The sequence below is a fragment of the Sinohyriopsis cumingii genome, chromosome 12 (genome assembly GCF_028554795.1).
Source record: "Sinohyriopsis cumingii isolate HCF-2022 chromosome 12, ASM2855479v2, whole genome shotgun sequence".
NCBI classification, from domain to species: Eukaryota; Metazoa; Mollusca; class Bivalvia; order Unionida; family Unionidae; genus Sinohyriopsis; species Sinohyriopsis cumingii.
In genome coordinates, this window is record NC_142972.1 from 14,878,848 (window position 1) to 14,896,292 (window position 17,445).

The 17,445-nt window shown below is 36.6% G+C and overlaps 1 protein-coding gene across 1 annotated transcript in view; it reads right to left on the minus strand.

The window, feature by feature from the left end:
• The window catches only part of LOC149786028 (E3 ubiquitin-protein ligase rnf213-alpha-like), a 374,561-nt gene that overhangs the window by 136,051 nt on the left and 221,065 nt on the right, over positions 1-17,445 (minus strand). The window contains exons 54-58 of the mRNA XM_089978102.1: positions 13,390-13,522; positions 11,948-12,145; positions 10,277-10,413; positions 1,943-2,150; positions 482-726 (exon numbers count right to left, since the gene is read on the minus strand). Of these exons, the coding sequence (XP_089834228.1) occupies positions 482-726; positions 1,943-2,150; positions 10,277-10,413; positions 11,948-12,145; positions 13,390-13,522 (921 nt within the window). The remainder of the gene's footprint in view (positions 1-481; positions 727-1,942; positions 2,151-10,276; positions 10,414-11,947; positions 12,146-13,389; positions 13,523-17,445) is intronic.

The following is a 17,445-nucleotide window of genomic DNA, read 5'->3' on the forward strand; positions in this document are numbered from 1 at the left end:
TTTCCCCCATCACCAGAAGAATCACACACATGCATAATACATATTATTTTCTAATTGTGTCCCCATGTTCTGTACATATTGTCAGTTTAAAGCAATTTCACTTGCAAGACTCTTCTCCCCGCTAGCATCAATACTGACCCAAAGATTGGAACCAAAAATATATTTTAATACTATATATACAGAGTTTACAAAAAATAACCCAACAAATACTTAAAATATTTTAGCTGTAATTGAAATTTCAATAATACTGATATTTTCATTCTCTCATAAGGCAGGAAAAAAATCCACACATTCCTGTATATGAATGCCATAGCAACAAAACAATTAGTAAGACTGCTAACCTTCTATCCAGCAGTTAAAGACAGATAAGTGAATGGATGAGTGGACTGAAGGAGGGTACAAAACTATTCATGGAAGCTGCAAATAAAATGTATAAAGATAACAAACATAATGTCATCATATTTGTAAAGAAATACCATGCCTTGGTATTTCTGTATCATTCCTTTCAATTTCCATTTCATCAGTCTCCATGGCAACAGTACGTTGACCAATTCTGTTGGCCCTGAACATTTCTTCCACCTCCATGTCAGCTCTGTCTACAGGCTTAGTGCCCACAGCCCTCTCCATCAGAGTGCCCACTGACTTGCCAAGCATCTCTATTATGGAGGGCATCTCTTCATCTTGTGCCCTCAGGTCATCAATATGGGCAGAGTGCCAGAGACCACACTGAAATGAGATGAAACATTCAGCAACTGTGTGCATCATATTCATTAATACATGATGTGAAATTATATCACTGAATGTGCTCCTTGGCTAACTGGGCAGCATCTCTGATGGAATGGCAATCTTTCATCTCAAGTCCTTATAAAATAAATATAGATGAAATATCAAAGTTTAAATTGAGATGAGACTGAAGCATATTCAATCACAGCCCAAGCAATACATATGAATAAAAGCCAAAGGTGAGTTGTTTTCTGAAGTGTGCTAACTGGTTCTTTCTTTAAAAAAGTGGTATAATGGTGTGACCATAACTGGCCAACATCAAACCAAACTGCAATATCATTTTCACTGTCTATGTTATCTGCTATCTGCATTAATTTCATACCACTGCAACTTTAACATCCTCAGTCTTTGCAAATTTTCAGCTTCAGCAATTTCTTCAGTGCCAATGTTTTTCTTCTTTGATTTCATTATTCTGCATTCCAATTCTTTGTCACTTATATTTTACATCTGTCTAAACTTGTGTGGATTTTACTGGCTTATCCACTAACATCACTATCTATGCATTCATTTTTATCACTTTAACAGTGTCAATGTAATAAGGTGGGGGGAATAGTAAATCAGTTTTTTCATATCAACTTCATGAATGTTTGCTGTTTTATGCAAATTTCCATTTCTCATCTACTAATCTCAGATAATAAACTGTCAGATTAAAAAAGATTAATGACTGTAAGAAGTATATCTAACAGATAATTAAGAACTAATTTGGAATGGAAAATGGCACTGAAAGTTAACTACAATTTTCAACATACATTTTACCTCATTTCAAGTGCCCATTTACATGTATTTGATCAATGATTGTTTGCCTGAGATCTTTTTAATGGAAGGCATATTTTCATAACCCGAGATATCAGGTCATTAAATTCAAGAAAAAAAAACTTAAAATGCAGACAACACTTAAGTAAAGACACAAAAACAAATACAGACTGACAAGCTTTCATCTAACATTTATGCTGCTGTCTTCAAATAGGTCAAAACTAGTATTTTCAGTAACTCTGGCTAGAAAAGAAATTGCAATCATTTATCTTTAAGTATGTTTCATACTTTTAGCTCATCTACCAGCCAACTGAATTTCACTGAAGTAAATACTTGAGCTTAAGTTTCTGATTCAAATGAAACCATGGAAAATTTAAACTGTAAGAAAATTTCATAAAACACCAACTTGGAATCCAGTAAAGCATCCCCCTGCAATTCTGGGTAGCTGTATGATGAAGATAACATGGCAGGGAGCTGTCCGTCTGTCCTTCATATGCTGGTGTTCATCCAGGATACAGTATCTGGCACAGGCCACCAAGCTGGCATTTGTGTCACCTGAATCACACTGAACAACAAGGAGTAATTGCTCATCAGGGTTTGACTCCAAGAAATACCTGAAATGTAGAGAAAATAGAACTTTATCATCTGCATTGATCAGTATGTTATCTTCTTTGATTCAGGTCTTTGACCTTTTAGCAAACTCCAATTAGAACCCTCTTTTATTGCTTGCCTTGAAAATGGGTAGTCTACTATTGTTTATCTGACAAACTCCAATGCATGAGAGAGAAAGAGATAGGAACAGAGAACAAATCAAGATGGATAATAAACACTGTGGTTCCCCTCATATAAAGCCATCCTTCCTGCAGCAGGAAAGTGACCTTATAAGTGGGGTGGCCTTGCTATTGGAGGATAACACAGATGTGAGTAATAATTGCATATAAAGTATGAAAGGGGTAACTAATTTTGAAATACTTAACATGTTCATTTAAAAATCACATGCTTGTTAGGGAATCATATATAAAATTATAATAAAGTTATTTAAGTCATTAACCCCTGGATATTTTGTCATTTTCACCTGAAATGGGAGTAGGAAACACATTTTGGGGGTTATACTTCTAAATACATCCAAATTCATCAGATTCCAAGAGACTTTCATTCAGCCAGATACCTAGTTATGTTAGAAGCATTGATTTTCATTGGCTATTTTGCTCATGCATGTGCAGAAGGGTAAAAGTTGGAGCCCTTTTATTTTCTTGCTTATTTGACCCATCATTTTCATGTCCTGGCCACTTTTTACTTTTTACTCCAAATCCCAAACTTCCTACTTTTTGCAAAGGTTCACCTGTCTGTATGCAGTTCAAACCAGTCTGCCTTAGATCTCAGGCCAAAAAGTCTAAAATCCAAACAAAGAATCTAATTCTGACAATGGGTTCATGAGTTAAAACAATTACGAAAACGGAAATTCTATTAGCAAATTATGTTACTCTGAAAATACTTATCCAGTCACATTAACATTAGGAAATTATTCTCTGGTAGCAATGAATCAAGCTCTCCTTGAAAGATGAAAAAAAAAAACGGCTTTCTATCAAATAGACAAGGGGAAATAACTCTTACAAATTGACTCCACTTGTTCCCATTAGGTGTCCACCTGTAACCAGTTATAAAACCAGCTTAAGTCTGAGCAAAACATTTAACATGATGCTTGTATTTGGGAATGGTGGGGAAAATTGAGTGTAATATCATCAGGTAATTATTTTTTTGGATGAACTTAATTTACAACAAAATTTCCTTTCTCCATCAAATACATTACCCAATCACATTAACATTGGGAGAATAGGTAAGAAGAGGAAAAGCTTGAGTATCCTGCACAATGGATTTTCTATTGAGGTGTGTGATTATATATGTGCATTGGCGATCCCTGTGGTATCCTGCACCTGCTTTGCATTACGTTCAAAAGTTTCCCAGCTGAATCTAGCAAAAGTTCTCAAATCATGCTAGAGGCTGAGGTTGTGCTGTCATGAATGGGGCATGGTAACTGTCTGTCCAGCTATGAGTGGCTGGTCAATATGCAGCTCTCTCTCCTTAGTTAGGAAATGTCACACAAACAGAAGCTGGACAAAGTCAATTGAGTATGCCAGGCAACTGACTCCACTATGTCTCAAACTGAGACATTACATTCAAGACTGTGAACATTGAAATTGCTTGTGTTTAATGACCCAAAATCTTCATCAGTAGTACTTGATTCTGTTAGATCCTGTTAGAGTTTGGAAACTGCTAAAGCAGCCAGCCTGTGTGATGTTATGCCTTGCTTTCATGCCTTAAATGGTATGAAGAGCCTCTGATGACAACCCTGGATATTCTCCAGTGCCTCAGTCAGCATCTAAGGGTGCATACTGGGTCCTGCAGCTTTGTCCCTCCCAATGGATCGATCAAGGAGAGAGAGAGAGAGCAGGTAGTTCTTTTCTGGCTGCCTATTAATGGTTAACTTATTTAAGAAATAAAACCACTGGTTGTGTCATTTGTGTGACTGTGCCATGAAAATGGGTCTGCATGTAGTTCAGATCCATGGATAGCACAAGCAGTTCCCTCAAACCACATGCTGAAGCAAGTCTTGTACAATTACTGCTTCAGAGAGATGGAAGACATTGCTCAAACCTGATGTGTCATGTCATGATCTAGTTCAGGATCCACTTAGGTAACATGATGTGTGAGCACGGCATGGATATGTAGAAACTGGACAACAATTTGGAATGGTCCTTGTTGCAGCGAATATTGCCTCTTCCATGAGTCTGTATTGCTAGCATGGAATGGTATCCCCTGATTGTGATAGGAGCTAGATTACTGTCTTCAAAGCAGACAAATTGATAGTTAGCTAGTGTGGAGATGGAGGCTAAGAGTGGTGCGCTGTCATTAATGTGACACCAGTCTTTGAAACTTTGTTACTTCCCCTCTTATTCAAAGTGGAGGGCGGTCTTGCTGTCGTTATCCACCCCACAATCAAAACACAGAAATAGCTCCTTTTTATGCTGGGCATCCCTGCCAAGAGCCAGGCATGAATGAGTTTCTCCAGACATGGACTGAATAATGGTGACCCAGGCTTCTTGAGCAGTGTGTAGGGTCACTATAATTACCCTAGGTACGTCTGTCATCAAATCAATCAGATCATTAATCCAGGATCTGTCTCATCAGAAAGGGGTGATCAGAACTTTTCTGCAAGCCATGCCCCTCATTTTCAGAATTAGTTTCAGGATGAGGACAATATTAGAACTGCTGGAGGGAAGGCTTATGGCTGTACTGCTTGCCAGGTGATTGAACGAGTGTTGACAACCACTGCCTTTGGATCCATGAGTAGAGAGACGAAGGTGGGCAGTTTGTTGTTCCCACTTGTAGCAAATAGGTCAGCACTGGTTGACATAAGGGACAGACTAAATGGTAGATGGATGGATGGAAAGACTACCATATTTACTGTATGTTTTTGGACACCGTTTGTTTTCGGACACCGTTTTTTTGTGGAAAATATAATATTTAAATGCCTTGTAAGTTTTCGGACATTGCTCTGCAATAATATTTTCTACAATTTATGTTTTCGGACACAATCTAGGAAGATCTGCTGCCTCGTTTTGTTGTAAAATTCACAGCGTGTTTACCGTTAATTTAACTGATACAAAATTCACTTCATTTGATAGATAATTATTTATTATGATCATGAACTTCCATGAACTAATATAATTTAAATGTTTTAATCATATGTATATATTTATGTATGTATGTATGCAGATAGATAAACATTGTTATATTAAGCTATACACAATAAGTAGCAATATCAAAGAATAAAAAGAAATATGATTTAATGCTGTAATATATTTAAATATATTATTCAATATCAAGTAGCTTGTCCATAGCCTTTTGTAGGTCCTCGGGCAAAAAGCCCTCAAATTCTGTATCATTATCATCATCCATATTGTTTAATTGTTTGTCATTTCTGATCAGCGCGTTTTCACTTCTGCTCAGATTGACACTGATGCCGCACACCTTGAAAGATTTAATTATCATTGTGCGCTTTTCCTTCAATGTGTCCATGACATTTACAACCCAGTCCAATACAGTCTGTTTGCTGGCTGTCTTGATCCGTCCATTGCTGCTTTCATTAGATGATATTAATGTATTCGCAGCATCCCTGATGTATTCCGTCCAGCTGCGGTGGAGGTAGCTCTTAACAGGTTTATTGATGCTCACATCAAGAGGTTGTAATTTGGATGTACAGCCTCCATGTATTATTGCTGGCACAACGTTTCTGCGCCGCAACTGTTTCTTCATGTCATCAGTGATGTGAGCCCGGAACGAGTCCATAGCTAATAGTGATCGCTCTCTTCTGGTGAATGGCAAATAAATTTCTTCAATCCATCGCAGCATTAGTGTTTCGTCCATCCATGCTTTCTCTTGAACTGTGATAATCCACCCTTTTGGAGCCTTCAGATCTAGCTGTCTCTTTCCCTTGAAAATAATCATTGGAGGTTATACGTTGCCAGAACCTGCAACGGTTAAAACCACAGTAATGTATCTCTTCTCTGCACCAGTTGTATGAATCAGAACGCTTTTCATTCCTTCTTTGTCCACCGTTTTCCCTGGCACAAGATCAAAGTACATCGGTGTCTCGTCCATGTTAATAATAAACTTATTGTCAAACTCGTCCCCTCACGTCTATCCATCACAAACTTGTGGAATGAAGCAATCTTTTCTTCCAAATCCTTTGGTAAACGTTGGGCAAGAGAGGTCCTGCTTCTGAGCACAAAGTCATGTCTTTTCATGAAACTCTCTCCTCATGAACGACTGGCATGGAATTTGCTCTCCAGAAATTCTGTTGAGACAAGCTCCTTGGCATATATACATATTCCCTCAACACTGACTGGAATTTGTAAGTCACGTTGAGTGAGCACCCACTGAGCTATCTTATCATCCATAGCTTGTCCATATGAAATGGGTCGTCCACACTTAATCAAATGACCGTTCAAGTTCAGACTGGCAGAAAAGTCAATTTTCATCTAGGTACTCACCGTGGATTTCGGAATCTTGAATTTTTCTGCTGTAGGTCTAATTCCCAGACATTTTGCTTTGTTAACGATATCCTGCTTTTGCTTTAATGTATAATGTTTATAGTGACCACGTACAGAACCGGGTGGAGCACTCTCGGGTTCAAGATAATCAGACTCGTCATCTAGAGCAGCTTTCTTCGTAGGCGGTTCTTTTTGCGATGCATCCTCACAATCATTAATTCGAAGTCGTTTCTGTGGATGGCCTACTGGCCTCTTTGGAGACGATTTCGGCAAGGGAGAGTCCCTCCACGAACTAGGCAGTGCCTCCTTGCTTGTTGCATAATGTATGATAAACTTATCCATCAAAATTATTACAGTACTAACAATATTATGTTTCACAATGACAGCTATCCAGTATATAAACTTGATAGTGGTGGGTATTTTATTTATACTTTATATTTTAATAGCTTGATTAGGCTAAAAAAATATAATTGGTTGTTGGTGTAGACATTGTTACACATGAAACCACATCAAACAGGTGTGACAGTTATGGCTTTGATTAGCAACCATGACCCCTGCTTTATATCATTAAACAATACATCGGAGAGTCGGTATGGATTAGTAAAATTCATTGGCATTGTGCAACAAAACAAACCCCTTATCCCTGAGGCATTATATACCAAGGTTTAAACATAGTTATTGTTCTATTCGTAGTAAACCTCTTTGTAGACGATAAATATTGATTGTGGGTGCTAAATGTTCGGTACATCGTGTGCTCTTTTAATGGAATCCAGATGGCTGCATTTTATTTCCGAACACACATGTCAAAGAAATCCCACAAGTTTTATTATTAACAATTATCACCTAGACACCTTGAAATCTCTGACATACCGGTACATCAAAAAAATCTTTGAGCAGTCAATTGTTTCGAGTCAGCAAGCTCTACTCATTTTGAAGCTACCCTCAGCTAGGTGGGGAGAAAAAAAAGAGAGAACCACAACAAACAGACCACCTTTATCTTTTTTTTAAAATACCAACATATTAAACATGCTGACTCATATATTGCAACTTGCTTGTTATTTTTACCCTTCCTATGCGTGCATACAACACTCACCCCATATGGAGCTTCTCACCTTTGGTGCTCTAAGATTAGCCATCATACATATACCGGTATTTCTACTCTAGATACTAATGTTTCTATCATAAATATCTTAAAAATTATGATTCTAAGATCTTTTTATTTAACCGATTAGCAGAGGGTTAAACTGTGGATTGCAAGATTATATAGTAATATGGTGATTCTTTTGGAAAATACGCACACAATCATGGCTCTAATACATGTATGGCTGTGTTTTCTGGTGGATGGACATGTATCACATAGACAAAATAGGCAAGTAATGCCTGATTTTCATTCATTATCCTTTCCATGGTGCTTGACAAAATACTTGTTTTACTTCATGGCAGCACGTCGTCATGTGAGCTAACGGTAACTTCATTACAGACATCGAGGGGGGGGGGGAGGGGGATAAATCTATCTTCAAATGTATGTTTTCGGACACCTAATTAAAGAATATGGTATGTATTCGGACGACAAAAAAAGAAATTATTTGTTGCAGTCCGAAAACATACGGTAAATACGGTACTCCATATGAAGAAGTTGGCCTCTCCTTGATAACAAGTCAGCCATGCCACTGGGCCTGCACAGGATGTCGGACTTGCATATTTATATGATATTGGGCACACCAATTGAGGTACTCCCATATAATAGCACAAAGGTTCAGTGATTTTCTCCCCCTTTTTTGAGGAGGTAGTTCACTATAACCAAATTGTCCAACATTATCAGAACCATCCTCTTATGGATGAGTTCCTCCCAAGTGTGGGAGGCATCAGAGAAAGTTATTTTCTCTAAACTTTTCAAAGAATTTTCAAGGGCTTCCAAACATTTTTGAGAACTATTTTCTTTTACTGAAACTGAACTTTCTCTATATCATCCTAATGGTCATCTTTATACAGTGGTCACCTGTTCACATTAGCCCTCCAGCAAATTTCAGAGTATAGATACAAATGTCCTGTATGAAATATTCACCTGCCTTCAGCAGTTAGTCGACAGGTGTTCCTTAACCAAACTATGGTTTCTCCCTGCCTTAAGCTGTCACTGGTGCATTTCTACAGTAACCTCTCAGTCTATGCAAATGAAATGTTTGATACATGGAGAAGACATTGTTTAGATAAGGAATATCAGGTGAATCAATATGCAAACATTTCTTATCTTGCTTGTCCTCTGTATTCAGTCACACTGATACTGCAATTCAAAGGAGTAAATTATGTAAAATTCGAAAGCAAGGCTATTATTAGGGTAGAGTGTTGTGATGTGATTTGGATTTTTAATGTAGCTTTAAAAAAATCTCAGTCATATTGCTATGATGTCTGCAATGTGGCAGTTTATCGTGATGTCTAGCACTGGGGCATCATGCTGCAGACATGTAGCATGATGTCCCACCCAGTCACATTATCCTGACACCAGGCTGACCAGTCCTAAAACTAACCTCTTAATGCTGAGTGCCAAGCAAGGCAGCTGTTAGAACCATTTTTGTAAGTCTTTGGTATTAGGGTAGAGAGTCAAAACAATTCATTTGCTTGGATGTGGGAATAGTAGTTGTGTAATCACAGCAGAAATGGAATTCACCTTTTGTGCAATTGTGAAAAAGTCATTATCTTCATCCATTTTCTTGTGAATTAAAGATATCTCTGAAGACAAAAGTTTGTCTTTGAGAAGAGATAAAAGTTACATCCCTTTTCATTAGGGTCCATGGTTTTTTAATACTTAAAACTTGTATTGGAAAGCCAGCCAAAGTTTCAATTCATGGACCACAAAGAATAGCCATATATGGCATCCTTTGATTTCCTATTCAGCTAGTTGAACAACTTGGTAATTCAGATATTACCTTTAAACTGTTGATTAATAGGTTACATTTGACTATAAAACAGTGGACTTACTCTTTGATCAACCAACTTGTACAAGTCATCATGCTTGGAAACAATTGTTCCAGGCAGGTTGGCTGTCCAAAGAGCCATTTGTCTGTTTTATAGTCATATGTAAGCTGTCAATCAGTAGTAAAATTATTGTTTCATCAAGCTGAGAGTAGTTTTTCACTTGGCTGATACCGAAGCCATATAACTGCAAGGGAAGCCACTTGTGACACAGTCTGTTATAAAATGCTGTTCCAAGTAATGTTTCTTACAAGATTGATCAAAATGCTGGCTCAGATGCTCTGGTGAAGAAGATGATGGATGTAAGATCGACAGTAAAATGATGCAGTGCCATGCCACCATAAGCTCACATAGCCTTCAACCAAACGAGTTAAAAATTGATGTGAATATTAAGTACTTCAAGTTTATGACCAGACTAAGTACACCAAATCAGGCCATGAAATGAAGCACATAAAACTAGAGATATTATGAATTTAATGGTATACTGATTTTCAAAGGTTTTGTGGTTGCTAAAAATCCACAAATTTAAAGATTTAACTAGGATGCTATTGTGGATATAATAAAACACTTCCACAATCCATGAATAAAAATACCAACAAAAGCATAATTTTTCAAAAAAATATAAAAAGTGATACTGATGAAAATGGATTAATTTCCAGTATGTCTCACTTTCTCAACCACAGATTATGTACTCAGTATGAAAGACTTTCTTTAACCTGATTTTTCGACTGAACTGCTGCTCAGTGTCAAAAGACTGAAGAGTTTCCAGTGCAATCCTCTCAGGTGGAATTCCCACTGCCTGATATATATCTGACTTGTCTGCTGTTGATAAAAGCTTCGAGTGGGTTGTTATCTGAAAAATATGGGAGTCTACTTAACCCTATGTTATCTATTACATTTCTTTTACATACTATATTTTTAACAGTGTTGTCAATGACTGCACTCAATGCTCGTCTCAAGTCTTTATTAGGAAGAGATCACATAATTTTTGAAAGGGGTCGTGGGCCAAATACTTGAAAATAATCGCTCAGTTCTGATTTATAAAAAAAAAATACATTATTTTAGTCCTCATATTTCTTGAACAAATTTATCTTGTGATAAAAGGGAAAAAATCATATCCCAGTTGAAAAAAAAAGCCCCATACATTAAATGGTCAGTCCCTACAGTATACATGCAGTCCAAAGTTTGTTCAAAGTTTAATATATTCAGCCTCATATCTGCCATTACTGCTTAAGGACTATGCACAAGGTTTGCATTACATTGTAAATGCAGCATTTTCTTCTGCTTGGTTGTTTTTATTTCAAACAGTAGCAGTTGTCAATTTGGAATTTAATCATCCACATCTCAGAAGATTAATACTTTTGCTTTGTAGCAGTAGGAGACACTGTTCAAGAGAAGCTCAACAAGGTTTGTCTCTCATCAAGTCAGTGTATAAGTTTGCTCAGATTTCTTTGAATGAAGTAAAAGTCTAAACTATTGCAAAAGAAGTAAATCAACCTTTTCTAAATATGTTTACTGAATACACAAGACTTCTGAAATTACTTTTTATTGTCCAAATATATGATCAAAATAAAGATGATTAATTCTTCAAATGGTATCTGGTTGTAGATAACTCTTGACATCTCAGTCTTTCCATCGGGTGGTCTTAATTCATTGACTATTCAAATGTCAATCAGTAATGTTGACCAGCCCCTTCATGGCAAAGCTGCCATCATTATGCCTGCTGAGGCATGATGTTGATTTGTAGGTATTTATCACTCCACCATCAAGCATTATAGGAGAATGAAAGCAGATGGGATTAAGTTACCCTACATGAAGTGTGGGGTTATAAAGAGTCATGATTGCTTTACTGTATAAATACCAACTTTAATTTTCTACCTAAAGTAATTTTGTTTAATCCTTTACCTCATGTAAGCACCTTTGGATGCCTCTACACCATTCTCATGCAAGCGCTTTTCAAAGCCTGCTGTAAACATCAACCGTTTAGCACCACCTTCGGGGAAAACCCCTTACTAGATACTACATTCATTGATGTGAATGACCATTATGTCAGATCATGTGTTTGCTGTTTAAGCTCTAGTCATAATCTATTTAAAGCAATTGGGTCATTATCTTCACTCTCCTAAATGGAGGCTGCTGATTTCGTTCACTACAGTACTATGAAAGCTTCAGTAACTTAGATAAAGGTTCTGATATTTATGTAGGTAACAATAAGTTTTTACAAATTATCAAACAAATTGAAAATATAGTATAGATAGTGAGTCCAAGTATAAACTTGTGCTGAAAGGTTTTATTAACCTCTGGAACTGATCCAGTTATGTACAATTCATTGATTAAAGTAATAATTTGATGCAAAAATATACAAATATTTATATTTTTAGCATTACCTGTGCAAATAGCTCCTGTGTTTGCTCTGAGACTAACTTGAACTGCAGATACTGAGCCAAATTCTCATGACACTGCTCCCTCATATACACCTGTGTGAGTATCATTTTTTCCTGCTGTGCCAGATTACATCTTTCAAGTCGGACAACAGAATCTGGGGTGGCACACCACAACAACAGTTTTTTAGCCTCCTCAAGAATCTATAAAATGGGGTCAAGAAAGATCACAGAATATCAGAAAAGCCTACCAACATTCTTCCCTGATACAAACATGCTCAATGAAAAAAAAATCCTTCATTTCTATAAAATTCTGGTAAATTATTATTCTGTTTTCAACGATAAACCCAACCCAACTTTTCAAAAACAAAAATTTGACCAAAGTCACCAAAGTTTGAAATGTTGGTTAAAATCACCTAATTTTGCTAGCATGGTCACATACTCACTAAGATTTATCCACATACATTTGGAATGACTGCAGCAAACATTGCCTGGATTGCTGACATAGATGGGAGTCAGAGAGAGTTATACATATATATGGATTGGGACCAAATGCCATCAACCAGTGCTTTTATAAATAATGAAGTGTATGCTAACAGGCTATCATAGAAGTATTAAAGAAAGCTTATTTGCAAATACAGATGGCATATTTGATATCTTATATAGGTTAATTCTGTGAAGTGTCACTATTACTTCACTCTAAGTGGACATTACAGAACTCTGTTTTGTATCGAAAATATCCTGCATGACCTAAGAGTCATTTATTTATAAGGTCACTTACATAGGAGTACAAAAAGTCATGTACACATTACTGAATGCACATACAAGCAACACAAAAATGGTGCCAACAAATATAACATATAACAAAGTTGTTGTTCTAACTTTGTCTCAGACAGAGAAGAGCAAGAATTAGTTTGACTAAATATGGACTATAATTTCTTTACGTGGGAAACTCCTCCAACTCACTCTGTATTAAGTACAAGTAACTTGGATTTTTGCAAGGTCTCAAAAAAGTTCGACAAAATATGGACTATACTTTCTTTATGTGGGAAACTCCTCCAACTCACTCTGTATTAAGTACAAGTAATTTGGATTTTTGCAAGGTCTCAAAAAAGTGTAGCTAAAATTTATTGCTTGTGTGGACTGGGCTGGATTTGCAAGGTAGTGTTTGTAAACCGAATGTATTATGATTGGGTAAATACAAAACTTCTCAGAAATCACAAACACAGAAAAGTGTGTATGTCTGTGTGCAGACGTCAATTAAGTTTTATTAGAATGGTATGATACTCACCAAGCATATTGTAACATAAAGTGGCATAAATCTGCTGTTAAAAATGCCTGAAAAATCTTAAACATCTGTGAAACACTATTTGTTCCATACATGTTTTTTGGTGGGGCATATCAGTGATTAAAAATAGGAAACGCATTAGGTCAGAGCTAATGACTACCTTTTGAATTGAGAGTCTGGAACTTTCTTCTTCATGTCTCTGCCAGACAACCAGGATAATGGAGGAGCAGGTGTCAGTATGGTAACCCATAAATACCTCTCCAACAGAGCGTGCTGCTTTATTCTTCTCATTTCTATAAAAAAAAAGGAATTATAAAATCAAAACATCAACAACTCTACTCTTTTATACATACTTTTAGTTACCTCAATATGCATATCATCTCAAGATGAGGGGTGTCACCTGTCACTCAATGAAATCTCCTGCATATTAAATTGTACAATTTAAAAAATTCTGCAACAGGCATATTTCTAGGGGTTATTTTACACCTTATTTCCAGTGTAGAATATTTCACATATATATATATCAGGGGTGAAATGATACATTTGTGCCGTGTATCGATACGACTCATGATACAATGCCTGCAGTACAATACATATTGATACACTTGATGGTGTTTCTATCTCTGAAAGGTAGATGGTGCCTTTAAGTATCTTGACATAATGGTTGTATTTCCAGTATGCAGATTACAGAGAGACATATAGTTATTATATATTTATATGCAATTCTCATCAATGACAAGAAAACAAAATTACTTTCAAATATACTACCTGGTGGTTGTCAGTGAGTTTTATTCATTGTTTTCAGCCAATTAATGGTGGCTCCATTTAACTCACTTTAGCCACCAGACCCTTTGTTTTGCACAGCATGAATGCTTTGAAAACATCTTATTACCAATTTCATGTCTAACTTAAACTTGGAAGACACTAGGATGTTATCTTCAAAACAGAACAAATAAAGCTGTTTCCTTGTGCAAAGAAAATCTCATCTAGAACAAATCTGGGCATGGGAATGAGGATGAATGCCAACAAAATCTATCACACTGTATTTCCTGCAGATAAAAAAGACATGTAGCCATAGGTACTTGTATTTGTTAGTGAAGAAGGAAAACTACTGACAACACCCTGTCCTATTCTATAATTTTTTCAAATTCTTTTTACACAAGGTGATAAACTTCAGCTGTTTGAAATCTGCCCCCTTGCTGATTCTGTGGTAATTTTATTTATTCCATCAGCACCTTCATTCACTGGTTAAATATCTCTGCATAAAAAGAGAAATTTGAAATTTGTTCCCCATGTAAAATTTAAGTAGCGATGCTGTTAGGATTTTATCTTAAGGAGGGCTTTCACCCTTTTTCACTGAAAGAAGGGAAGAGAAGAAAAGAAGGAGGGAGAGGAGGAAACATTCATGGTTCAATATTTACCTAACGCTTCAATACTCCACTTTTTTAGAGCTCTACTGAAATCAAAATCTTTAAAAGATGTCACCTCTAGATGTATATGCATTAATCTGTTAGTTATTTCTGAGCATACTCTGTTCCTTATCTGTGTATAAATATTTTTTGTGCTTCCTTCTGAAAGGGCATATGCACAGCTAGCTTTGTCACTTTGAAGATGTTGGAATACTAATCTTTGTGACTGTTATTTAGATTTTTCCAGAGCTCATAGATATTACCATTAGGATACATCTGCTCCAAAATAGGATTTGTCGCTAACACAAACTAACTTCTTGAATCAGTAGCTGACTGACTACTATGCCAGATTACTTAACTGCTCCATGACACTGTATTAGGGCTTTTAGTCAGTCAATTCCACAGTCTGCTTGTGCAGACAGAGGCATTCAAATAAATATCTTTACTTCTTAATTTCATTTTTTTCATCCTCACTTATTCAGTTTATCTTAACCCAAATATGGATATATGGTTTTATAGCATATGATTCATCACAGGGCTAAACTGTCTGATAAAAAAATGAAAATTGCATTCTACTTTTAAATTGTCTGTAATTTAATTAGGCTCAGTATTCTGCCCTTTCTACATTTAATTTCAAAATACTGCTGAAAGGTAGACTGCCCATCATGCCCTCTATTCTGGTCCATCTAACATGTACATCTGACTCGTATTTAACACTGTTTTCAGGCTCAAAACCACTCACTGGTATCTCAATTAACAATTTCCCAGCTCCAATGATCCAATATATTCATAAATTTAAAAATTATTTTCATCATCACTATCACCAGCCAGTGTTTGGTGAATGAAAACATAATTAACCACTCTGGGAATCAGAATTTGGGGTTTTCAAGGTGGTCCATATTTTATACACGCATCTGTAATAAACTTCCTTCATGGAGGGTTAAAACTATGGCATTTACTTTGATCTGTGCACTGATGAGTTACTGTGATTTAAACAATCCTTTAAAGTGATATAATTTTAATGAAAATGTAGACACACTTCACTGTATAAGGCACATAGCCAGCATATATCACATAATAATAATCATAATAATTCTGAATATAGATGAACTATGATCACTGATCTATTTTAGTTCCATGCTTTGGCTTAATAAAATCACAACTTTCCTCACATTGGCATATTTTATACATTATTTGTACTGGATCCATCAGGTACAGTGCATAGTAAAACTGCACTGTTGCCGTCTGTCCAGCCATTCCAACATGTCCCTTTTCGCTGAATAGATGAAGCCAACTATGATTTAAGGGGATCTTACTGACAGATCCAGCTGTCTAATCAGTAACATGCCCTTACTATGAGAGAGATTAAAGTGAGAAATCTGTCTGTCCAGATAGGCTTTTGGAGTGGTCAGTACTGGTGGTAGCCAGACCCTCTTCTATACTGACAGTTTCCATGCTGACCAGTCATGGGCAAACCAGCAAGCAGTCCCAGAAGTGCTGGACTTCCATATATTCACTGCTTGTCTGCAAGGGAGAGCCAGTGATGTTTTTATAGGGAAAGAAGCGAGTCTTCAATACTACCTGGTATGTCTTCTTGAGAGAAACAAGTAGACCTAGACTGGGTCTCAACTCCTTCAAATCAACCATCCATCACATCATACTCAGATCCGACCATGGACAGACTGAAGTTCAAGAGTTATCTTTTACTAGAAATATGCTTAATACAATGGATATAGTCACTCATAAAAAAGCCCACAATCGCTGGCTTTTTTATTCAAGGCTATTTCTTATTTGTAAAGCAAACAGCAAGCTGACATCATCATCAACCTGAGTTGCTTCAAAAAGTTCATTGTGCCTCCAAAATTCAAGATGGTGATGGTGAGATCAATCCACCTCATGATTCAAATGGATGAGTATTATCATCAGTCTTGATCTGACATGTCCCAATCCACCCTATATCACGAAAATTTTTCTGTTTTGCTTACCACAACAGTTTATCAGTTCAACAGGATATAGATTTCATCAAGAGAGTTTTTGCAACTCTTTGGTTTATTCGATGCAGCAGCAGACTTGATCCTGCTCCTATTTATGCGCCCCTTACAAATGACACTGCAAGTACAATGGCACCCCTTTCCAAGTCCTCTTGATCAAACAGTCATGATCATGCCTGACATTTGATCATTCCTACATCAGTGATGTAACCCAGTTTGGCTGACCATGGGAATCCCACTGAAGAAGCTCAAAGCTGAAATAACAGTAGGGACCAATGCTAGTTTGCATGGTTTGGGTGCCCACCTTTTGCCAGGCTTCACTACTATCAGTGGCACAAGGAACCAGGTGAATGGCCTCTACACATCAACGTCCTAGAAATGAAGGCTGTCATCAATGCCTTTCACTTCTGAAAAGATCAACTCTCAGGCAAAATGGTCCTCATTAGGTCAGACAGCTTAATTTCTTTTATCATGCCTATCAATCGATGTTACTTGCAAATAATAACTATACATAAAATTACCATTTTTCTGCCATTTTGCCAGAAGGTACATTAAATAATACTTGATAATGTTAAACAGCAGTCTTTTATAGGTGGCTTAGAGCAACATAAATTTTCATTTTTTAAAAAAAGAGCGCCATGTTAAATTACCTTTTCTGTTTCTTAATGCAAACTGTTAACTGATCAAAATTAAAATTATGGACAATGATTGTCCAAAAACATAGGGTGCTGAGCAAAAACCATTAAGAGTATCTGAAAACTTAGGATTTCCAAAGACTTGAGACAAAGACTGTGACTTTCTTCTATTAATTTGTCC